The sequence below is a fragment of the Anopheles ziemanni genome, chromosome 3 (genome assembly GCF_943734765.1).
Source record: "Anopheles ziemanni chromosome 3, idAnoZiCoDA_A2_x.2, whole genome shotgun sequence".
NCBI classification, from domain to species: Eukaryota; Metazoa; Arthropoda; class Insecta; order Diptera; family Culicidae; genus Anopheles; species Anopheles ziemanni.
Window position 1 is genome coordinate 58,963,314 of NC_080706.1, and position 22,085 is coordinate 58,985,398.

The 22,085-nt window shown below is 41.4% G+C and overlaps 3 protein-coding genes across 3 annotated transcripts; 1 reads left to right on the plus strand and 2 right to left on the minus strand.

Moving 5' to 3' along the window:
* Positions 1–4,038: 4,038 nt before the first annotated feature.
* LOC131289840 (senecionine N-oxygenase) lies at positions 4,039–7,752 on the plus strand. The gene is made up of 3 exons (XM_058319175.1): positions 4,039–4,053; positions 6,425–6,983; positions 7,049–7,752. The coding sequence occupies exons 1-3, from the start codon at positions 4,039–4,041 to the stop codon at positions 7,750–7,752; spliced, it is 1,278 nt and encodes a 425-aa protein (XP_058175158.1).
* Positions 7,753–8,416: 664 nt separating this feature from the next.
* LOC131285118 (senecionine N-oxygenase-like) lies at positions 8,417–9,759 on the minus strand. Its single transcript, XM_058313978.1, has 2 exons — positions 9,204–9,759; positions 8,417–9,120 (listed from the first exon to the last, which is right to left on the minus strand). The coding sequence occupies exons 1-2, from the start codon at positions 9,751–9,753 to the stop codon at positions 8,417–8,419; spliced, it is 1,254 nt and encodes a 417-aa protein (XP_058169961.1). The 5' UTR covers positions 9,754–9,759.
* Positions 9,760–15,503: 5,744 nt separating this feature from the next.
* LOC131289835 (pre-mRNA-splicing factor ATP-dependent RNA helicase PRP16) lies at positions 15,504–20,165 on the minus strand. The gene is made up of 4 exons (XM_058319169.1): positions 19,554–20,165; positions 17,327–19,488; positions 16,229–16,370; positions 15,504–16,165 (listed from the first exon to the last, which is right to left on the minus strand). The coding sequence occupies exons 1-4, from the start codon at positions 20,129–20,131 to the stop codon at positions 15,574–15,576; spliced, it is 3,474 nt and encodes a 1,157-aa protein (XP_058175152.1). The 5' UTR covers positions 20,132–20,165; the 3' UTR covers positions 15,504–15,573.
* Positions 20,166–22,085: the final 1,920 nt, after the last annotated feature.

A 22,085-nucleotide genomic window follows, 5' to 3' on the forward strand; every position in this document is an offset into this window, starting at 1 on the left:
TTAATCATGCAGTTTAGGTTGAATGCAGGGTAATATACTTTATCGGTAAAAGAGTAAATGAGGCCCCGGCCTTCGTTTTTTTGGTCGTGGCTCGTGGTCGACCTCTTGTGCGAGGATATACCCGAGTGTATGCATTAGGTGATCAATTAATTAATTTCGACCTACGAGTATTTGAACCGTCGTGTGTACCGTTAATTTCGGCTACGCAATCAACCTAGGGATGCGGTATGAGGGGGCCTACGGGCCCTCTTACTACTCAAAATTATAACAAACTCTCTTTTTCGGTAGACCTAGCGCAGTCCGCTCGCTGCGCTCGCCTCGGGCGCGCTGCCGTTTCAAACTCATTTCTTCAGTTCAACTCATTGGTTTATGCTGTCCATCTTGCCCAGTTTAACCGATTAGTTCAAATCATTACAGCTTCTAACGGAAATTCAACGGTTCAAATATTCAAACTGAATTGATGTGTCACCTATTGCATAACTTTCAGGCGCAAACTTAGAAAAATTAGCGACGATGCGACGAGTAGGGGGCCTCATTTGGGATTTTACCCATATTTTTTTGTTTGCTTGATGTTTTGGAATATTTGAACCGTTAAATTTCCGTTAGAATCTGTAATAGTTTGATCTAATCGGTTAAACTAAGATGAACAACATAAACCAATGAGTTTGAACAAAAGGGAGTTTGTTATAAATTTGTGATAGAGATGGGGCTCGTGGACCCCCTCATACCGCACCCCTAGGTTGATTGTGTAGACAAATTTTCATAAACTCATGCAAGTAATGCATGAGGGAGTTTATGTTGTCGCGACGACAGTGATTTCGGCTGGGGGCTTCATTTCTGTTTTTACCGATTTTTAAATGTTGCTTAATGTATTTGCTCTCTAACTTTTTTTCTGGATTTATATAATACATTTTGAAAAAAAAGCAAAAAAAATTCATCCAACTAGCGGAATGATGAAGCGGTGCATCAAAAAACCAAAGACACCAAAGGATAGTCAACAAATCTACTTAAATGTAATCGTTAACTGATTTGGTAAATCTTCAAAGATAGTGGAGATATATATATTTTTTTTTTTATATGGCACGACATCCCCTAGTGGGACAAGGCCTCTCTCCGAAGAGAGTTTGTGTGACCGAAAGACGGTATATTATAGATCGGTGGTCAGCCGTTCGTAATACCGGAGGGTGCCAGACTCGAGATTCGATCCCACACCTGTGGTGTGGTGTTTCCTCGCGCTACCGCTGCGCCATGGGCACCCCCAAAGTGGAGATATAGCCTGTTAAAAAGAGCGGCCAAACAGATAAATCTGAAATTTTTACTTCAGCTGTAAGTTCAGTTTAAATTTTAAGAAAAGCCTTGGTTTTTGCAAAAATATTCAGCCGGTTTCGGGATATTGAAATCGAAATTTGAATTTGCGGTCAAAAAGACCACTGTTTGGACCACGCACTCATTTTGTCTTAAAAAAATCTTGTTTAAGAAATCAATTTTTCGGAAAATATTGGCAGGTCTGTAGCAACAAGGAGAATATCATATTGTATAGTTTATTTGATATCAAACGCAATTTGCAAAATTTAATTAATTTTCGCGCAAATACACTGTGATTCTAGTTTGAATCGGAAAAAATCTTGTTATTGTTTATAATTTTTCAATATGGGTTCTACCGCTGAGTATGATAGTTTTTGTAGATTATGAATGCAATCGGCAATCACATTCCAGACATATGTTTTGATTTCTACATACAATATTTGTAAAAAAAATGAACTCCAACAGTTGATGTAACATTTCTGGGGATGTACGTAAGTTGCATGACTTATTCAGTTCAACCTAGCATTTCATTCCATTTTGGAATATTTGATTAGCAGAACTCTCTATTTCTTAAGTTAGCAGAACGTAAACTAATCATATTGGAATATTAATGTGTATAATATTTCATAAAAATAACGTAGTATACACAGCGTTGAATGGGGAAAATCGCGATAGGATTTGGAATCAGTGACTTTGCAACTCACAAAGTCATAAAGGGAGATTTTGAGGCGAATTCGAGACCACGTAAAATCCCCTACCAGATATTACCAATCATATCTAGAAGCTACTAGTTAGGCGATGTAGGAAAATATTGAACATCTTCCAATGTTCAAATCCTGTTCATTCAGAGAAAGCATTTTCACTGTCGATTTGGAATTAATATACCATTTACAAGGTAGATATCAATCGATGATAAAACCATGTATCTAGCTAAATCCTACTAGCATTACGATGTTTAGAATGATTGCTTCCATTGAAAAAAAAAAAAATGAAACTCTGAGTTCTGCATCGAAATTATAACAAACATTTCTACCGTATTTCTTATTTATTTCTATTTTACCGTATTTATTTATTTCTTTGTTGAATAAAAACCAAATGAAAATAAAAAATCAAAGCTATTTTTTTTTGCGAACTTTTAGCATTTTGAAATCGTTCAATTAATATCTAATTGGGTCATGGCCGGTGTTCATTCTATAGATTTATTGGTAAAAAAAAGTGGCAGCAGTAACGTAGGGGGCCGTATTGTTAAATTTTTTTGGAGGCAGTTGAAATCGAAAAGTAATATGAACCATCCTTGCTTATAACTTACTTAGTTCTGCAACCTAAACCTCCATACTGTTACAAACTTGTTTTGATATCAATATGAATTATCATGAGTCATATAAATTAACACGAATCTAACACGTTCTAACGACTTAATTATGTTTCAAATTAACATTTGAAGAAAGTCATTCAGAACACACAAAGTAACATGGTTCGTAGTTTCAAAGTAATAATTAGTTGATTTTCATATGTGAACTTAAATCAGTCACCAATTTAAAAATATCAAATTTTCCTCAGTCTTCTGAAAAATTATTAAATTAAAGATTGGTTTTGAGATCTATTATAGGATTTTGTGCATGATTCAAACTACTAAATGAATGTGTGACAGATAAAAAATGGTTTTAAAACATCCTGATAATCCACTACATTTCTAAATCATGAAACAAAACTACGGTAAACTCTTAATTATCTGTGGTAAAAGAAGAATCGCTAACAGTGTATACACGTGGTGTAAGGTGTAACACAAGTGCGCAGATGAGGCGACCGTCGTTAAAATTGTCAACGAAACAGTACAGTCAACAAGTGTTAGTGAAAGAAGTTTATTCAAAAACGCAAAGTTCGGAGAGTCATTATTCACTAGTTTAAAAAAGATTACTTTGAAAGTAGAAGCGGTAAACAGAATGTATTCGGGCACAGAAAGTGACTCACAAAGTTTTCTTGGAGATAGTTCATCACTCGACACATTTTGTCCTGTTGTTGCCTGGGAAATGATACTACACCGCACAAGATGAAAAAAGCTAGAAATGGCCGCAGATAACCAGTAGAGCGGATAATCCTATCCCAGATAATTGGGAGCCTAGTGTTATAAGAAAACATAGGTCAAACAAATGTAGTACACAAAATAAACAATAAAAGCATGCTCACCCAAAGCAGTAGTAAATTAATTTAAAAAATTCCCGGAATCCTTAATAGTTAAATATTCAGCAATTTGTCAAACATGGTATTTCCCATTGAACGAATGACAAATCAAGCGTTAGAACTACATCAGCGAGCGTGACGTAGGGTCCATTTCCTATTGCGTAGCGTGGGGCTTTAGGGCATCGCATGAGAAGCCGTGCATCATATAAATGATGTGTAAACCCCGAGCAAAGGAAAAAAACTGAACTGCATCCAATAGGGCAAAGTCACGGAGATACGACGGTGCTGCGCGGTCTATGCTAGCATAATAAATAAAAAAGGCCCGCGGAATGGACTGTTAGTCCAGTTGCGATAGTGCAGCAGTAAAGATCGAACTGAAAAGTATACATCTCATTTCACGGGGCACACGAGTGAAGTGAAAATTCATCAAACAGTTCAACCTCGTCATTTATCGATGCTATCAGCACGCACTTTGAAACAATCAACTACATTTTATATTTGAAAATAAGGTGTCAGTGAACCTCAGTCTGTCGGTCTGTCTTCAGCTAAACCATGGTAACGGAAAAGGTACGTTTGAAAAATGAGTGAACATCGATGATCGTAGTGCATTTTTAAATGAATGAAATAAAATACTCCATGCTCTAGCCACCCCGAACTACCAACAAAGACTCAGTGCATTGATCTCTACAACCTCGGCCACATAACACTTTGCGTGTAGCTTCATCAGCATAAGCGTTTTGTTTTTCTTAAAAAATGGAAATCTTTTCATCAGCTAATCCATTGTACGAAATGTGAAAAAATCATTGGTAAAATTTTCCGATTGAACACACCATAAAAAATCGTTAACTATCTACGTGTCTATCTTTCTTTGTTGTGCATTTATGTCTCGCGATGATGATCAAGTGTTATGATTTTAATCACTAAACACCAACATTATTGCCCCAACAAGAAATAATCACTAATCTCGTTAACGCAACCTGGTGATAAAGATCATATAACTTTCTTTTAATACTGTAGATTATTATGATTAAATTACTACGGTTGTTTATTTCATTTGAATTTATATTGCTTTATTGATGATATAATAGTGTCCCTGAAAATTGATTAATGTACGCAAAGTCAACATATTCTCTGGAATTAATCAAGATTTCCTCTGAGTGACATTGGCGATCGTTCGTTATAATACTAATAAAAAAAAATAAGAAAAAACATTTATTTTTACCCTTGTTGTAGCATTAAGCTCTAACCATATAAATTCACAACGTATAGAACCTTTTGCAATGTACACACACAGAATAAAAAAATAGTAGAAGAAAAACTGAAAATAGAAACTCTCCACCTCAATACGTAGCCTCCCCTGGACAATGTCCACAGCACACATCTACGCCATGGCCGGTGACGTGGGATACCAACGTGGACAGTCAATTATGTAAACCAATTCGATAGCAAAGCTGCGATATCACCGAGGATAAATCCCTTGGCTAATGCATTTGGCGTCAGCGTACCTCCCGGAAGGGTGCTTTTCTACGACAGTTTCGACAGTGAAGCAATTGTTATCTATTTTGTTTATTTTTTTGTTTTCTCCATGTATCTATGGTGAAATCCAGCTAAATCCTTTGAATTCCCTTTTCAGTGAAATTCATTAGCGTAGCGTTCATCCTTTGTGTGGCTTGTATCTAGATGCCGCCAAGAGTTGGCTTAACCCTTCCTACATTCCGGCAATGCAGCTGAATAAAAAGAAAAAATCAAATAAAAAATTAAATAAAGGGAACCAATACACTTTCAGTGGTAACTTTGGTGAGTTGAAGATGAGGCACCGCCCTGGACGGATGATTAGGACCGGCTTATCACTGGATCCGGTTATTCTACCTGATACATAGCAACAGACCTAATGCATAATCTATTTTTCCTGGTCGATTGTTAGTCCAGAAGCCGATAACCTAAGAGGAAGATGCTGCCAGGGTACGTTTTAGACGCACATTTGTTACTATCCAGGGGTATATTCTCACCCGCCATTTGTTTTTGTGGCCCTGTTAAAAAAATTATCAACATAAATATTACACTCAGCGTTCAACTTAAAAACGTAACGAAAAAGAATATTCACAAGAAGCGAATAAATTGCATCGAAAGGTACCATATAGGTTAAGCGTTTCTGGACTCTGAACCAGCTTTTTCCTCTCAACCGGTGGACCTTGAAAACAGCCGATCGTATTTCTTGAGCATGTCTTGGATGCGGAACTACGCGCGCAAAATGGCAAACCCCTCAATCGAAACGAAGCGTGGCCGGGGGATTGATTATTCTTAGCTGACCCACAGTGCAGCGTGCGATGGCCTGCTTCCGTCTGGATTGGATGCCGTCGATCTTTATTCCATTCGAATAAATTGGGCCACTTTACGTTGGAAAGTGTGTCAAACACCGATTTCAACTTGATGCAAATGACCCAAAAAGCTTAAAAACAAACTCTGTTCAGCTTTATTGTGCAATTTCGTCTCCCTTTTACCACGCGGTTCAATAGATCCAGATAGGAGAGAAAGAAAGAGAACTGGCTTGATAAGACTGGTCGATTAAGGGACAAGGCGTGGCCGGGTAGGGATGGGAATTGTGATTACGACTGTGGCCTAACACGCGAAATCGGGCTATCATGGCATGGACGAGGGCTTGCAGTACTTAATTGACCGGCGCTAATTATTTGATTAATTATAACCTTTTGTAAGAATGGTACAAAACGACGACATACGATCAGTGTTAAACCAGTTTGAGCCGGCTTCGAATGGCTCCGTGTTATCAGCGAAACAGCAAATGGTTGTGAATGGGAATTTCCTCTCGTTTTAATTATCCTACGTTCGATGGGAATGTCCGTTGATTTTGTGTCTGCATTGCAAATAGTTATTCATCGTCGTGTTGGGAAAATAAATCAAACATGTTTGTGATCCACAGAGCAAACGTACATTCTGCGTGATAGGAGCCGGTACGGCAGGGCTTTGTGCTGCCCGGCACGCATTACAAGCCGGCGGAGAGGTCATGGTGTTCGAGATGGGCAAGCAGCTCGGCGGAACGTGGGTGTTCAACGAGGCGACAGGCAAGAACGAGTACGGCATCGATGTGCACTCGAGCATGTACAAGGGTCTGAAGACGAACTTGCCGAAGGAGATCATGGGCTTCCCGGACTTCCCGATTCCGGAGCAGGACAGCTCGTACATCCCGGCGGAGGATATGCTGAACTTTTTCCAGCAGTTTGCCGAAGCGTTCGGCATCATGGAGCACATCCGGTTCAGCCATTATGTGGTGCGCGTGAAGCCAACTATCGACGACAAGGCGTGGGAAGTGATCGTGCGTGACTGCCCGAACGATAAACTGCTGACGTACACCTTCGACTACGTGTTGGTGTGCAATGGCCACTACCATACACCGAACTTGCCCAAATATCCTGGTGCGGACGTGTACCGTGGCAAACAGATGCACAGCCACGACTACCGCAGTAATGAACCGTTTGAAGGTAACAACTTAGAACTAGTTCCTAAATGCGAACTAGTTATTAAAATGAGCTATTTTTTTTTTCAGGAGAAACTGTGCTCGTTATTGGAGCGGGACCTTCGGGGATGGACATGGCGTACGAGATCTCCAAGAAAGCGATCCGTGTAACGCTAAGCCATCACTTGAAGGATAAGCCGCAAACGGTGTTCCCGAGCAATGTCACGCTGAAGCAGGACGTAGCGCGTCTCACCGAGACGGGTGTCCTATACGAAGATGGCACCAGTGAAGATTTCAGCGTAATCTGCTACAGCACTGGTTACAAATACACGTTCCCGTTTCTGAGTGTCGACTGCGGCATAACGGTCGAGGATAATTACGTGCAGCCGCTGTATAAACATTGCATCAACATCCGAAACCCATCGATGGCGTTCATCGGACTTCCGTTTTACGTCTGTGCGGCGCAGATGATGGACCTGCAGGCACGGTTCTGCATCAAGTTCTTCAGTGGTGGAAAGGCGCTGCCGACGCAGGAGGAAATGAGCGCGGACACGGCCATGGAGATGGAGGAACGCTGGAAGCGTGGCCTGAAGAAGCGGCAAGCCCATATGATGGGCCCGGTTGAGGATAACTACTACGATGATCTGGCGCGGACGGCCGAAATTGAACCGATCAAACCGGTCATCAAGAAGCTACACAAGGTCAGTGCGATGCGCTTCTCGGAGGATCTAGTGAATTTCCGCAACGATAAGTTCCGGATCGTGGACGATGAGACCTTCGTGAAAGTGAACTAGGTGCACTTTTCCGGGGGTTGTCTAATGAGCGAATATGTAAAGCCCTTGGGAGAAGGATGGGAATGTGATTTTTGATTTAAATTAAGTAAGATATCGATGCAAACTATGTACGAGCTTGATAGTAGAAGTTGTATGATAATGTCAATAAATATTTAACACAAGCTTGAATATATCTGTGTTCTGTTGTCCCAGTACGTCAATCGTAAACACCCGTAGGCATCCTTTCAGTACAGATCTAAACAGTTTAGTTCCGGATGATTAAGTTAGAACACACGGATGATTAACTTATTTGATTTCATACTCATTGACGTCATATCTGAGTGTTTGTTTCGAAACAAAGGCACATAAAGGGTTTATTGAGTTTATGTTTATTGGCGCAACACGCATTCCGCAACTGCCACAGTATGTTACAAGGGGCAAAACAAACTTGTTTACAGCACTGAGAACTATCAAACATGCGTGTTATTTATTTCCTTATTTATTCAACGTGTTCTTTTCTTATTTACTCAACCTTGCTCAATAATCACAACTTTTGTGCAGATTCCTCGCTGAGTATAATTGCTTTTGCTGACAGTATCTATCATGCTTCACAGCTACAGCTTCCGGGGGGACCTCTTTTTTTTATTTGATGATATTTCCGTCTACCATTACAATTTTACCAATCCTAACCCTTGACGTACTCAAAGTGTTCATCGTCTATAATACGAAAAACGTCCCCACGAAAGTGAATTAAATCGTCTACAAAACGTTGGCTGCTCTCGTTGTGCAGTTTCGTCATTACCGGTGCGATCGGTTCAATATCAGCTGTTCTGGCAAGATCGGCGTAGTATTGACCCTGTTCGGGGCCCATCATGTGTGCGTGCCGCTTCCGGTAACCACGCCGCCATCGATCCTCCATTTCCCGTCGCATATCGTCCAGCATATCCTTACCCGTGGGCAGGTGCCGGCTGCCGGTAAAATATTTCAAACAAAACCGAACCTGCAGATCCATCATCTGAGCGGCGCACACATAAAACGGAAGGCCGATGAAGGCCATCGTCGGGCGGTTAATGTTGATACAATGCTTGTACAGTGGCTGGACATGGTTATCCTCGACAGATACGCCACAGCTGGGGCTTAGGAATGGAAAATTATACCGAAAACCGGTGCAGTACAACACCACGTCAAACGTTTCGTTGTGGCCGTTGGTGAACCGAGCACCAGCTTCCGTAAGACAGGCCACATCAGACTGTTGCGTTAGGTTCGGAGGGAAGGGAAATGTCAGGGGCTCCATATGATGGCTGATTGTAACACGGTTTGCCTTTTTCGCAAGCTCGAGCGCTATATCCATCCCGGAAGGCCCGGCGCCAATCACGAGAACCGCTTTGTCTAAGGCATGAGGAAAACAGGCAGCGAGTTAAAATCTGCTCCGTTGTGCACCAGGTTCCGTAACATGCGCGCGGAAAGCTTACCTTTGTAATGGTCCGCACAACGATAGTCATGACTGTGCAGTTGTGCACCGGCAAAGTGTTCCTGCCCTTCGATTGATGGCAGGTTTGGCGTGTGATAGTGACCGTTACAGATGAACAGAAAATCGAAGCTGTACAGCTGTCGCTGATGCATGACGAGATCCTCCACCTCCACCGTCCAACGATCGTCAGCCGAAGGACTCACCGCGAGCACAAGGTGTTCAAACTTAATGTGCTTTTTGATGTTGAAACGATCGGCGTACGAGCGTAGAAAAGCGAGGATACGCTCCGAACCAATATACGAGTCCGGCTCATCCGGTATCGAAAAATCGGGATAGCCCATCACCTCCTTGGGCAGGTTGGTTCTCAACCCCCGATACATGCTGGTATGGATGGGAAGTCCATGTCGGTCCGTTCCGACCTCATCGGTGTAAATCCATGTACCCCCAATCTGGTCCATCCGCTCGAACAGTGTCACTTCACCACCTATCTCTAGTACACGGCGTGCCGCAGCTATTCCGGCCATACCTGCCCCTATGATGCAGTAGCGCATGGTCACTTTTACTAACTTTACTAAACTTCGACACCAATTGGTAACACCCGCGAACTCAGGCAAGTCGGCCTTACTGTAGTGGCTTCTACCAGAGTGATACATTTATACCGCCTCTACTTTTCACAACATATTCAGTGCCCCAGATGCAGCAGGTGCAACCGATGCATTCTCACTCTCGCGACTGCCCTCCATAATGGAGTCAATTGAAACGTGAAATCAATTGATAACGGGTGTAGCGTGGGTTTCGTTGTTGTCGTTTCTTGTCTATTGCTAACTCGGTCATTCGCGAGGCGGAGGCAGCGTACGCTAACACAATGGAAGGGTAAGGACACTAGGCGAACGACCGCGAATAATATGAACAATACAACAGTTGTTCATGAAGGTGAAATGGTCTATAGCACATACAGAAAGCAAGGATCTAGAATTAAAGGTTGAGTATTAGTGTACAAAATCATCAGATTAACATCGTTAGCAAGTCGTAGATTACAAAGCACTTTATTCGAAACCCTTTCGGTCATTTCTGTCCCATGAAGGAGACTAGGCTTGTTCCTTTGTCAAGTCCTCTCACGAACAGGTTCCACCTCGGTTGGGATTCAAACCCACGCCGTCAAGGGGTTCATAGGCTGATTTTCTAACAGGACGGGATTCCATTGAATCAAATAAAGAACTGCTTCATACATTAACGAAACATTTTGTTTTAAATAATACAGGATTCCCCCATTACGCGCGCTTTGCGGGTTATCTGTGGTATTTCCCGGATGTTTTTGGTTGTTTTTACAGTCGCATGCTCGTTTTGACATTCAGTTAAGAAGAAAATAATGAATGAAAACTAAATTCAATCAAATTTACTGGCTGTGGTTTTCTGAGAAAACAACTCGTTTCCTTCGTCTTACAGCTCCAGTTTGGAAACCAATCTTATCTAAAAAAGTGATTGTTTCTACGAACCATACAACTTTGCCTTGTCCAGTAAACTTCTATACCAAGCGTTGAGTTGTACCGTTTTGTTGCCCTTTTGATAATGTTTCGGTGTATCCTTTATCGCGGGTTATTTGAGGCCATTCCGGTTTTTTAACTATCGCACAACCGGATGGAAAACAAAATTTAATTAAATTTACATGTCTCTGGTATCACATCTCAGAACACAACGGACAAAGCTGTGCCAACTGCTAAATTATATATTTCGTAGACATGGGGAACCCTCAGCCAGGATTTCAATCCCTATTATCTAAAAAAGCGATTAACGCTTCTACGAACCTTATAATTTAGCATTTTTAGTAAACTGCTTTGCCATGTGTTGATTTGCACCATTTTGTTGTCGTTTTGAACAATTTTCAATTTTAACAAAATTTAATTCAATTTATAGGATCTATTACATTGCAGAAAACAATACAAAATGTGACTGAAAAATTATTTCATTGAGACCTTTTCTACTGCAACTTAAGTTTTCAATATTAATTTTATTAAAAAAGGTAATTTCTTTGCCAAGTTTACTGTTCATTTGTATTTTCGCATGGAGTCTATGTGATATATAAAAATAAAATTCATACATTGCCCATGTTTGTTGTGATCATCATTCCGCTTCTAGCTCTCTTTGCGTATTGCAAATTAAAATGACTTCACCTTTTTCCGCCAATAATGCGCTAATTATTAATAAAATATTGAAATTATTAATTTCACTGAGTTTTGATAAAATTATCAAAACAATACTACGTTGAGTTGTGTAAAAATGAGAAAAAAATAAAATCGAGAACAATGTTGCAAGGTAGTTTTTACATTTTTTGCTAGTATATCGTAGTGTGTATCGAGTTGTGACAGACTTGAGTTGTGGTAATTATATATTACTCCAGTGGCAAACATAGCTGAATATTTGAAAAATGAATAATGTAATTTAAAAGTAGGTATTTGAATTCGAATAAAAATTGATTCATTTATGGTCCACCAATACTTTAATTCCATTGCGATGATTATTTGTCCTGCGTTAAAACATTATATTAAACTTCTTATGGATGTTCAATATTCTTTGGGAGATTCTACCTTCTCAAATGACAAAATTTAATACATAGGAAAATGTGTATTACACTTGAAAAAAATGATTGCAGTAAAAGTTGGGAGCTTTAGTATATAAAACATTCAGAAAGACATGATTGGTTACTTGCTTCGTTTTTTAGATGAATGAATCAATAAATGAGAGATTCATGAATCCCAAAGATTAACTGATGTTAAACAAAATAGGAAAAGAGGCCCCTCTTTGATTTTTGTTTTCGCTTGATCCCCGTCAATGAAACAATCAAGAAGAGTCATGATGATTCCTTGAGGATTCAAAAGATTTTTCTATGATTCAAATCCCAAAAGATTCATTAATCAATCAATATGAATGAATTTCTCGTCTAAAGACTCATAAGGCACAACACTAGATGTAACATCAAGGTATAAATAAATCACAATAAAGTGGTACAATATTTCCTCTAGTGGTACTATGGGCGCTCCCTGAAGAGAGTTACTGTGGCCGTAAGACTGTGTACCATAGATTGGTGGTTTTTTTTTTTTTTTTTTATGTGGCACGACATCCCCTAGTGGGACAAGGCCTCTCTCCGAAGAGAGTTTGTGTGACCGAAAGACGGTATATTATAGATTGGTGGTTAGCCGTTCGTAATACCCGGGGGTGCCACACTCGAGATTCGATCCCGCACCTCTAGCGTGGTGTTTCTTCGCGCTATCACTGCGCCATGGGCAACCCCAAATTTATATATTTAACATAAGCATAACATAAATATAGAAAGTATAGAAAATACTTATGGTAATTTTAATGTAGGAAGGGTAATTCTCTGTTTTAACTTTATTCCTAAGTCCATTCAACATACTAGCACAGAACAATTGGATACCAGATGTTTACAATCCGATTCGGGCCGGTGTTCGCCTTGGTGTGGCTCCCGGTGTAACGATCTCTTGCTTTATCGTGAATTTGAGCTTCTCCTCGTCATGTTTACGCTGCTCCATTTGCTGCTGCGCCTCGCGCATCTGTACTTCCATCGCGTTCTGATGCTCGACAGCCTGGCGACGTTTGTCGCGACCGCTTTTGCCCGTTTCCTTCACCGAAAAGAACATCGGACCCAGCTCGGCCAACCAGTAACCGTCGACAGCAGTTGCACACTGCATGTACTCCTTCGCCGTCATGATCAGCTCATGGTACACGACGTAGTCCGGAGTGGTACCGAGCCCGTACAGTGCAGAGGTGGGATGCAGATGGCAAGGCATACCCGTCCGCAAATTTACGTACTCTCCGATGCCCTTCAGGCGTGCAGCTGGTAGAAATACGCCGAACAAATACACTTCCGCACCACATCCCAATCCGTGCCGCACGATTTCAGCGTTAGCCTTTGCTGTTTCAGATTAACATCGTTAGCAAGTCGTAGATTACAAAGCACTTTATTCGAAACCCTTTCGGTCATTTCTGTCCCATGAAGGAGACTAGGCTTGTTCCTTTGTCAAGTCCTCTCACGAACAGGTTCCACCTCGGTTGGGATTCAAACCCACGCCGTCAAGGGGTTCATAGGCTGATTTTCTAACAGGACGGGATTCCATTGAATCAAATAAAGAACTGCTTCATACATTAACGAAACATTTTGTTTTAAATAATACAGGATTCCCCCATTACGCGCGCTTTGCGGGTTATCTGTGGTATTTCCCGGATGTTTTTGGTTGTTTTTACAGTCGCATGCTCGTTTTGACATTCAGTTAAGAAGAAAATAATGAATGAAAACTAAATTCAATCAAATTTACTGGCTGTGGTTTTCTGAGAAAACAACTCGTTTCCTTCGTCTTACAGCTCCAGTTTGGAAACCAATCTTATCTAAAAAAGTGATTGTTTCTACGAACCATACAACTTTGCCTTGTCCAGTAAACTTCTATACCAAGCGTTGAGTTGTACCGTTTTGTTGCCCTTTTGATAATGTTTCGGTGTATCCTTTATCGCGGGTTATTTGAGGCCATTCCGGTTTTTTAACTATCGCACAACCGGATGGAAAACAAAATTTAATTAAATTTACATGTCTCTGGTATCACATCTCAGAACACAACGGACAAAGCTGTGCCAACTGCTAAATTATATATTTCGTAGACATGGGGAACCCTCAGCCAGGATTTCAATCCCTATTATCTAAAAAAGCGATTAACGCTTCTACGAACCTTATAATTTAGCATTTTTAGTAAACTGCTTTGCCATGTGTTGATTTGCACCATTTTGTTGTCGTTTTGAACAATTTTCAATTTTAACAAAATTTAATTCAATTTATAGGATCTATTACATTGCAGAAAACAATACAAAATGTGACTGAAAAATTATTTCATTGAGACCTTTTCTACTGCAACTTAAGTTTTCAATATTAATTTTATTAAAAAAGGTAATTTCTTTGCCAAGTTTACTGTTCATTTGTATTTTCGCATGGAGTCTATGTGATATATAAAAATAAAATTCATACATTGCCCATGTTTGTTGTGATCATCATTCCGCTTCTAGCTCTCTTTGCGTATTGCAAATTAAAATGACTTCACCTTTTTCCGCCAATAATGCGCTAATTATTAATAAAATATTGAAATTATTAATTTCACTGAGTTTTGATAAAATTATCAAAACAATACTACGTTGAGTTGTGTAAAAATGAGAAAAAAATAAAATCGAGAACAATGTTGCAAGGTAGTTTTTACATTTTTTGCTAGTATATCGTAGTGTGTATCGAGTTGTGACAGACTTGAGTTGTGGTAATTATATATTACTCCAGTGGCAAACATAGCTGAATATTTGAAAAATGAATAATGTAATTTAAAAGTAGGTATTTGAATTCGAATAAAAATTGATTCATTTATGGTCCACCAATACTTTAATTCCATTGCGATGATTATTTGTCCTGCGTTAAAACATTATATTAAACTTCTTATGGATGTTCAATATTCTTTGGGAGATTCTACCTTCTCAAATGACAAAATTTAATACATAGGAAAATGTGTATTACACTTGAAAAAAATGATTGCAGTAAAAGTTGGGAGCTTTAGTATATAAAACATTCAGAAAGACATGATTGGTTACTTGCTTCGTTTTTTAGATGAATGAATCAATAAATGAGAGATTCATGAATCCCAAAGATTAACTGATGTTAAACAAAATAGGAAAAGAGGCCCCTCTTTGATTTTTGTTTTCGCTTGATCCCCGTCAATGAAACAATCAAGAAGAGTCATGATGATTCCTTGAGGATTCAAAAGATTTTTCTATGATTCAAATCCCAAAAGATTCATTAATCAATCAATATGAATGAATTTCTCGTCTAAAGACTCATAAGGCACAACACTAGATGTAACATCAAGGTATAAATAAATCACAATAAAGTGGTACAATATTTCCTCTAGTGGTACTATGGGCGCTCCCTGAAGAGAGTTACTGTGGCCGTAAGACTGTGTACCATAGATTGGTGGTTTTTTTTTTTTTTTTTTATGTGGCACGACATCCCCTAGTGGGACAAGGCCTCTCTCCGAAGAGAGTTTGTGTGACCGAAAGACGGTATATTATAGATTGGTGGTTAGCCGTTCGTAATACCCGGGGGTGCCACACTCGAGATTCGATCCCGCACCTCTAGCGTGGTGTTTCTTCGCGCTATCACTGCGCCATGGGCAACCCCAAATTTATATATTTAACATAAGCATAACATAAATATAGAAAGTATAGAAAATACTTATGGTAATTTTAATGTAGGAAGGGTAATTCTCTGTTTTAACTTTATTCCTAAGTCCATTCAACATACTAGCACAGAACAATTGGATACCAGATGTTTACAATCCGATTCGGGCCGGTGTTCGCCTTGGTGTGGCTCCCGGTGTAACGATCTCTTGCTTTATCGTGAATTTGAGCTTCTCCTCGTCATGTTTACGCTGCTCCATTTGCTGCTGCGCCTCGCGCATCTGTACTTCCATCGCGTTCTGATGCTCGACAGCCTGGCGACGTTTGTCGCGACCGCTTTTGCCCGTTTCCTTCACCGAAAAGAACATCGGACCCAGCTCGGCCAACCAGTAACCGTCGACAGCAGTTGCACACTGCATGTACTCCTTCGCCGTCATGATCAGCTCATGGTACACGACGTAGTCCGGAGTGGTACCGAGCCCGTACAGTGCAGAGGTGGGATGCAGATGGCAAGGCATACCCGTCCGCAAATTTACGTACTCTCCGATGCCCTTCAGGCGTGCAGCTTGGTAGAAATACGCCGAACAAATACACTTCCGCACCACATCCCAATCCGTGCCGCACGATTTCAGCGTTAGCCTTTGCTGTTGACTGTAAATATCTTTGAGCTGTTGACGAACCTCGCGCACTTTGCGCATCGCTTTCACGTGTATAAAGTGTTCGTTGCACCATGAGCCCGAATATCTGAAAAGGAGATTACGCCATTATTTATTTTATGTAAGAAATTTTAACCTTAATTCAACTTACTTGTTCATCTTCCACTGCTGGTACACGTTAAGGTACGTTAAATGATCCGACTCAGGTACCTGGAACTTTTCTCTTACACTATCTGCTTCTTCCTCGCGTCCTTTAGGCCGATAAAATATTGACGGCACCGACAGCATTGACACTAGTGAAGAAAAAAAAACAGTGTTATAAAATAGCTATCAATAGGACACGTACACCACGTAGAATCTTATCACACAAATTATTTTTCGGTTGCATTAAAAACCATTTGGCAGTGTATTGCTAATTGATACAATATTATAAGACATACCGCGTCAGGGATGATTCTTATTAGGTAATAATAAGTATAATAATATGAAATCATGAATCATGATCTTCATTAAAAAATTGAATTATCAAACCTTTCATTCTTGCTAATCTGGTACTTTCCGAATGCAATCATTCGTTCTTGTGAAACGATTCCAGCAAGATTGATGCTGGACTTTTACATATGTACTGGAATATTCATATCTATAAAGCTAAAAGAAAACATTTCTATCGGTATTGAAAGAAAATATATTTTAAGCAATTCTATCGGCACCAGTTATTTTAAGTGTTTAAATGAGATGGAAAAATAAATAAAACTTGAATATAGGATCGTTTTTGTGTTTGTTCGAAGTGGCAATGAACAATCAATGCTTACGAATTGATTATTCCAACTTTTTATAAGTTGATACTTCGTTAATGCTCGTGTAAAGTGCTTGAATAAAAATGTATTCATAGATTCTATAGAATATAGTGAATGATAACATAAAAAGCTGAAAACATTTTTGACATCTAATTGAAATTTTTGATCTCAAACACATTGCTTAAACATATATCAGCTTGTTAATATTTCTCGTGACGCAAATAACGCGAATCAATCCTTAAATCCATTAAATTTGGGAACAAAAAATGTTGTGCGCAGTAAAAGGACATGAAAGATACAAAATAAGCAAAAAAAAAAATTTCGTGAGAGCAAAAGTTAATCTGATTGAGAGATACAATCAGGTCTAATTCTTTGTGTTTGTGTATGTTTTTTTTTATCTTTTAACCAACAATTAAACCAATTAATTAGAAAGGAAAATATATAAAACTTACCAATGATTAAAATTTCCTCGCTACATCCCATTTCATTAGCCACGATTAACATCTGACACTGCGGTGGATCCAGTGGGAACTCTGCCATTTGTCGACCCAACGGAGTGAGCGCTCCGGTATGGTCCAACGCACCCAGAATCCACAGCTGATACAGTGAATTGAGAATGTTGTCCTGCGGAGGTGGATCCATAAAATGGAACTGAAGCAAATCACTCACTCCGAGCGACTTCAACAGCAGTACTGTATTAGCCAGATTGGTGCGCTGAATCTCGGGCACCGTAAGCGGTAACAGCTCGTCCTTGTACTGCCGCTCGGTGTACAACCGGAACGCTTGGCCTGGGCCGGTACGGCCGGCACGACCCGAGCGTTGGTTTGCGTTTGCCTGCGAGATGGGATAGATCTGGAGGGCGTCCATACCGATGCGAGGATTATAGACCTTCAGCTTGCAATAGCCAGCGTCGATCACGTACGAAATACCGTCGACAGTTAGCGACGTTTCCGCAATGTTTGTGGCTACGACACACTTGCGCGTCCCATCGGACGACCGATGGAATATCTTGGCTTGCAAATCGGACGGTAGCTGCGAGTAGATGGGAAGAATGGAGAGCGCTGGTGCGTTATCGATTTCACCCAAACGTTCCGCCAGCACCTCACAGGCCACCTCGATGTCTTCCTGACCGGGCAGAAACACCAAAATGTCCCCTTCCGTCGGCTGGAGATGGATTTGCAGTACCTGTTTCACCGCACCATCGACGTAGTCCTCGCACACATTCTTAGCGTAAAACACATCCACCGGGAACGTACGTCCTGGGATAGTGAAGGTTGGTACATTGCCGAAGAAGTTGGAAAATTTTCCCGCATCCATCGTAGCGGATGTAACGATCAACTTCAAGTCCCTCCTTTTGGCGACAATTTCTCTCAGCAGCCCAAACAACACGTCCGTCGAAAGGGAACGTTCATGCGCCTCGTCCATAATGATCACACTGTAGTTGTCGAGCTCCTTATCGCGTAAGCTTTCTCGCAGCAGAATACCATCGGTCATGTACTTGATGACCGTCTTCTCAGAGGTGCAGTCTTCGAAGCGGATTGCGTAGCCAACCTCCTGTCCCATCGCACAATCCATCTCGTCGGAAACACGCTTTGCCACAGACATGGCCGCTACACGGCGCGGCTGCGTGCATCCTATCATCCCGTTGGCACTGTATCCGTCCTCGTGCAGATACTGCGTGAGTTGTGTCGTTTTTCCGCTACCCGTTTCACCGACGATAATGATGATCGAGTTTTCACGTATGATATTTAGTAAATCTTGCCGCACGGCGAAAACCGGAAGCGAGCGGCGCTGCTGTTGGATCGTCTTCCGGCGTGGGGCATGCTCGAAACTATCTCCCTGCTTGTCATCGATATGATCAGCGTACTTTTGATCCTTGCGTGAATCGTACGATCCGTCTTCACCCTCGGCCGGATCCTGATCGTCTTTGTCCTTCGCAACGCCCATAATGTTGCCCAACTTTGTACCCCCGAGTTTCCAATGTTTCGCCTGAGCACGCTTACGTTCTTTTAGCTCGCGGTAGGTGCGCACCAAGGCGCTACCTTTGCGGGCATTTATCGCCATATCAGCCGTCGGCTCACGGACTGGCACTACGGGCTCCGGCTGCTTGGTGAACACGATCCGTCCGTCCAGAAAAGGTGGTACGGTATGGTGCACTAGCAGATGCACCCGTTCGAGGGCTTCCTCGTCGAAGTCCTCGTTAACGTTAACCGACATCACCACGCCAGACGTGAGAAGACGATTCTTCTCCCACAGCTCGTTATCCTTGTTGATCTGGCGCTGCTGGGCCGATATTCGGCGGTTGTTACGCGACTGAATCTGCTGCTCACGTTGCTGTAGATATTGCGAGTTCAGCTCGGAGTATTCGTTCATCTGTCGCTCATCATCACTGCCGTACCATTCGCGATCGAGACGAAGCTGTTCCTCTTGCCACTGCTCACGATCGGCGTCGGAAAATTCAGTGCCAGAGAATGGCTTTGGTGTAGGAAAATCCCACGATGATCGAGGTCCTGCCGTATCACCGTCATCTTCACCGTCGGACCAGGTAGAGCTGGATGTTTGCTTCGAGCGATATTTACTTCTCGGAGTGCTCGGTTCGTACCTTGAGAATGTACTGCAAAGAAAATAAAAGTAAAGCATGACAAAGAGGTTCTGAAGAGATAGCATCATAATATTTACCTTCGCCGCGATTCGGAGCCAGCGCGTACGCTCGGTGTGTAATGTCGTTCACGCTTAGGGTGCATATCCTTGGATGAAGCGTATAGGCTACCCTTTTTCTTACTTGCCTCATACCAGTCCGACGATCCTTTGGTGAGCTTTTGCCTTGCCTTTTCATTCACGCCGCCACCATATGAAGGCGTTTCAACGGCTCGCTCCCTGTACTTTCGCGAGTGTTGCTCCCGTTCCATCCGACTACGCTTGCTTCGCTCGTCCCGGTCCCGGGCTTCTCTGTCGTCACGGTCCCGACGATGCCGCGGAGAAGGGTAATCCTTCCTGCTACTCCTAGCACTGTGGTTCCTCTCATCTGGAGTATCGTCCCCGTCTTCCACTTCGTGTCCGTAAAAAGAAAGTTTGTTGTTTGTTTTGCGTTCCGCACGACGAGCAGCGGCGAGTTTGTCCAATCCCAGCAGCGATGGTTGCGGTTGTTTAAAAACGATATCATCTTTGCCTTTATCCTTACGTATTACTAAACCACTCGAGCCTGCTCCTTTTGGATTATCGTCAGTTAGTTGTTCGACGGCTGTAAATCGTTCCATTATTTTCTTATTTTTGGCGAAATAGACTTTCTCGATCAAACCATGTTCCAAACAAAACACTTTTGATTCACGGTTTGACACTCCTATCAAGGGTCTAAGACCGAGCGAGTAGGTTACATCATTCAGTGGTTGGTGTCAGTGCTGTACCGCGTCAGGTTTTGACAGACGAAAATGCAAGGTAGGTTCTAAAAGGCCGAAAATAGACGGCGCGCGTCCGACGCGTCCGTGTTCCGAATGTGATCTACAATCTGTCAAACTAACATCTTTTCGGACACTTTCGGCACGCGCTGGCCGACGCGCCTGCCTATATCAGTAGTCCCTTGGAAAACTCTCACTATTTCGAATAAAAAAAATACGATTTGGTACACTCGATAAAGCGAAGTAAAATTCGAAGCTAGGTTGCTCTCTTCACGCGGTAATTCGAAGCTGTCCACTATCCACTCAACTCGCAACAATTCGAAGTTCTGAACAAGTTGCAACGTGATAGAACGCGCCACATTGCGGGTAACCCCCCGTAACATTCTGTTGAACGGGGACGAAGATTTTCGTCCGAATTAGATTACATGGTGTAGACGGGCTGACGGACATATTTGGGGCACACATGCTTTGTAGGAAGGTGCACAAAGAAAAGTAAATAAAAAACAGTTAGCGAAAACGGTGGGTAAAGGCATAAAGTAAATCAATACACGCATACTTATTTCTAGTTCATAACTCACCAACCGTAGCTGCTTATTTCCTACCACTCTTGATAATTCGAACTCTCGATAAATCGTACTTTTTTCTGGGTCCCTCCAACTTTGAATTATCGAGAGTCGACTGTACCTAAAATAAAGATTCTTTAACCGTTACCCGTTCAACCACTTAACCGGAGTGTTTTTTTGTTCTAACTTTTGATTGGATTGACGTATCGGCATGAAACTTTTAGAAAGCCTTGTTCTTCTTCTTCTTGGCGTAACGACCTCTTGGTCATGCCTGCCCGTTAAGGGCTTACGAGACTTGTTTCCCTGTTGTACGTGGAAAATCAGTCCTCTCGTACAGGGGAGGGTCCGGTCTCGGTTGGGATTCGAACCCACGCCGTCGAGGTGGTGAGCCCCGGCGCTCATGGGCCGATTTTCTAACCGGCGCTACCGCTCGGCTGTCGCGGACCCCCGAGAAAAACTTATTTTCTATCGTTTTGCTAAACAAAAAAAAATTCGAAGGAATTGAAATAAGGCTCTGGCAGGGCGTTTGACATATAAATAATGTCCGCTCGTGTAATAACGCAAAGTTCCACAAAATGGGTTTTTTCTAGAGTTGTGTATTTCAGATTCAGATTCATGAATCTGAATGAATCTTTCAACAAAATTAATGAATCTGAATCTCTGAACGAAAGATTCATGAATCTTTGGGGATTCATGAGGATTCATGAATCTTTGGGGATTCATGAAGATTCATGAAGATTCATGAATCTCTAAGGATTCATTCAATCTCTAAGGATTCATGAATCTCTCAGGATTCATGAATCTCTCGAGATTAATGAATCTCTCAGGATTCATGAATCTCTCGAGATTAATGAATCTCTCAGGATTCATGAATCTCTCAGGATTCATGAATCTCTCAGGATTCAACAACAAAGCAAAAAGTAAACCAATCGCCACTTTGACATATAAATTCCAGTCGAAAGAAAATCGGAACCGGTCATGCCTGATTCCGATATTGAGGAAGGAATGTATCTCCCAATAAGGTCTAATAAGGGTATAAAAGCCCTCGTCTAATAAGGGTATTAAGCATGTTAATTTCAGGTTTCAAAAAATTTCACCCTGGGTAGTTTGTGGAATTTTATTTTGACTGCCTAGAAAAACTTATTTTCTATCGTAGTGCTAAAGAACACATTTTTTTTCAAGGAATTTAAATAATTTTCATTCACGTTTTTCGGTTGATACCCCTCAAATGTTCATCCGTTGCCGAGTACTCC

Coding starts and splice junctions, on each gene's coding strand:
- LOC131289835 (XM_058319169.1), bottom strand. CDS start 20,131: ATGGAACGATTTACAGCCGTCGAACAACTAACTGACGATAATCCAAAA. Junction 16,371..17,326: donor CGAGGAAATTTTAATCATTG/GTAAGTTTTATA, acceptor TTTCTTCACTAG/TGTCAATGCTGTCGGTGCCG. Junction 16,166..16,228: donor CAGCAGTGGAAGATGAACAA/GTAAGTTGAATT, acceptor TCTCCTTTTCAG/ATATTCGGGCTCATGGTGCA.
- LOC131285118 (XM_058313978.1), bottom strand. CDS start 9,753: ATGCGCTACTGCATCATAGGGGCAGGTATGGCCGGAATAGCTGCGGCA. Junction 9,121..9,203: donor TTGTGCGGACCATTACAAAG/GTAAGCTTTCCG, acceptor CTCATGCCTTAG/ACAAAGCGGTTCTCGTGATT.
- LOC131289840 (XM_058319175.1), top strand. Junction 6,984..7,048: donor CAGTAATGAACCGTTTGAAG/GTAACAACTTAG, acceptor TTTTTTTTTCAG/GAGAAACTGTGCTCGTTATT.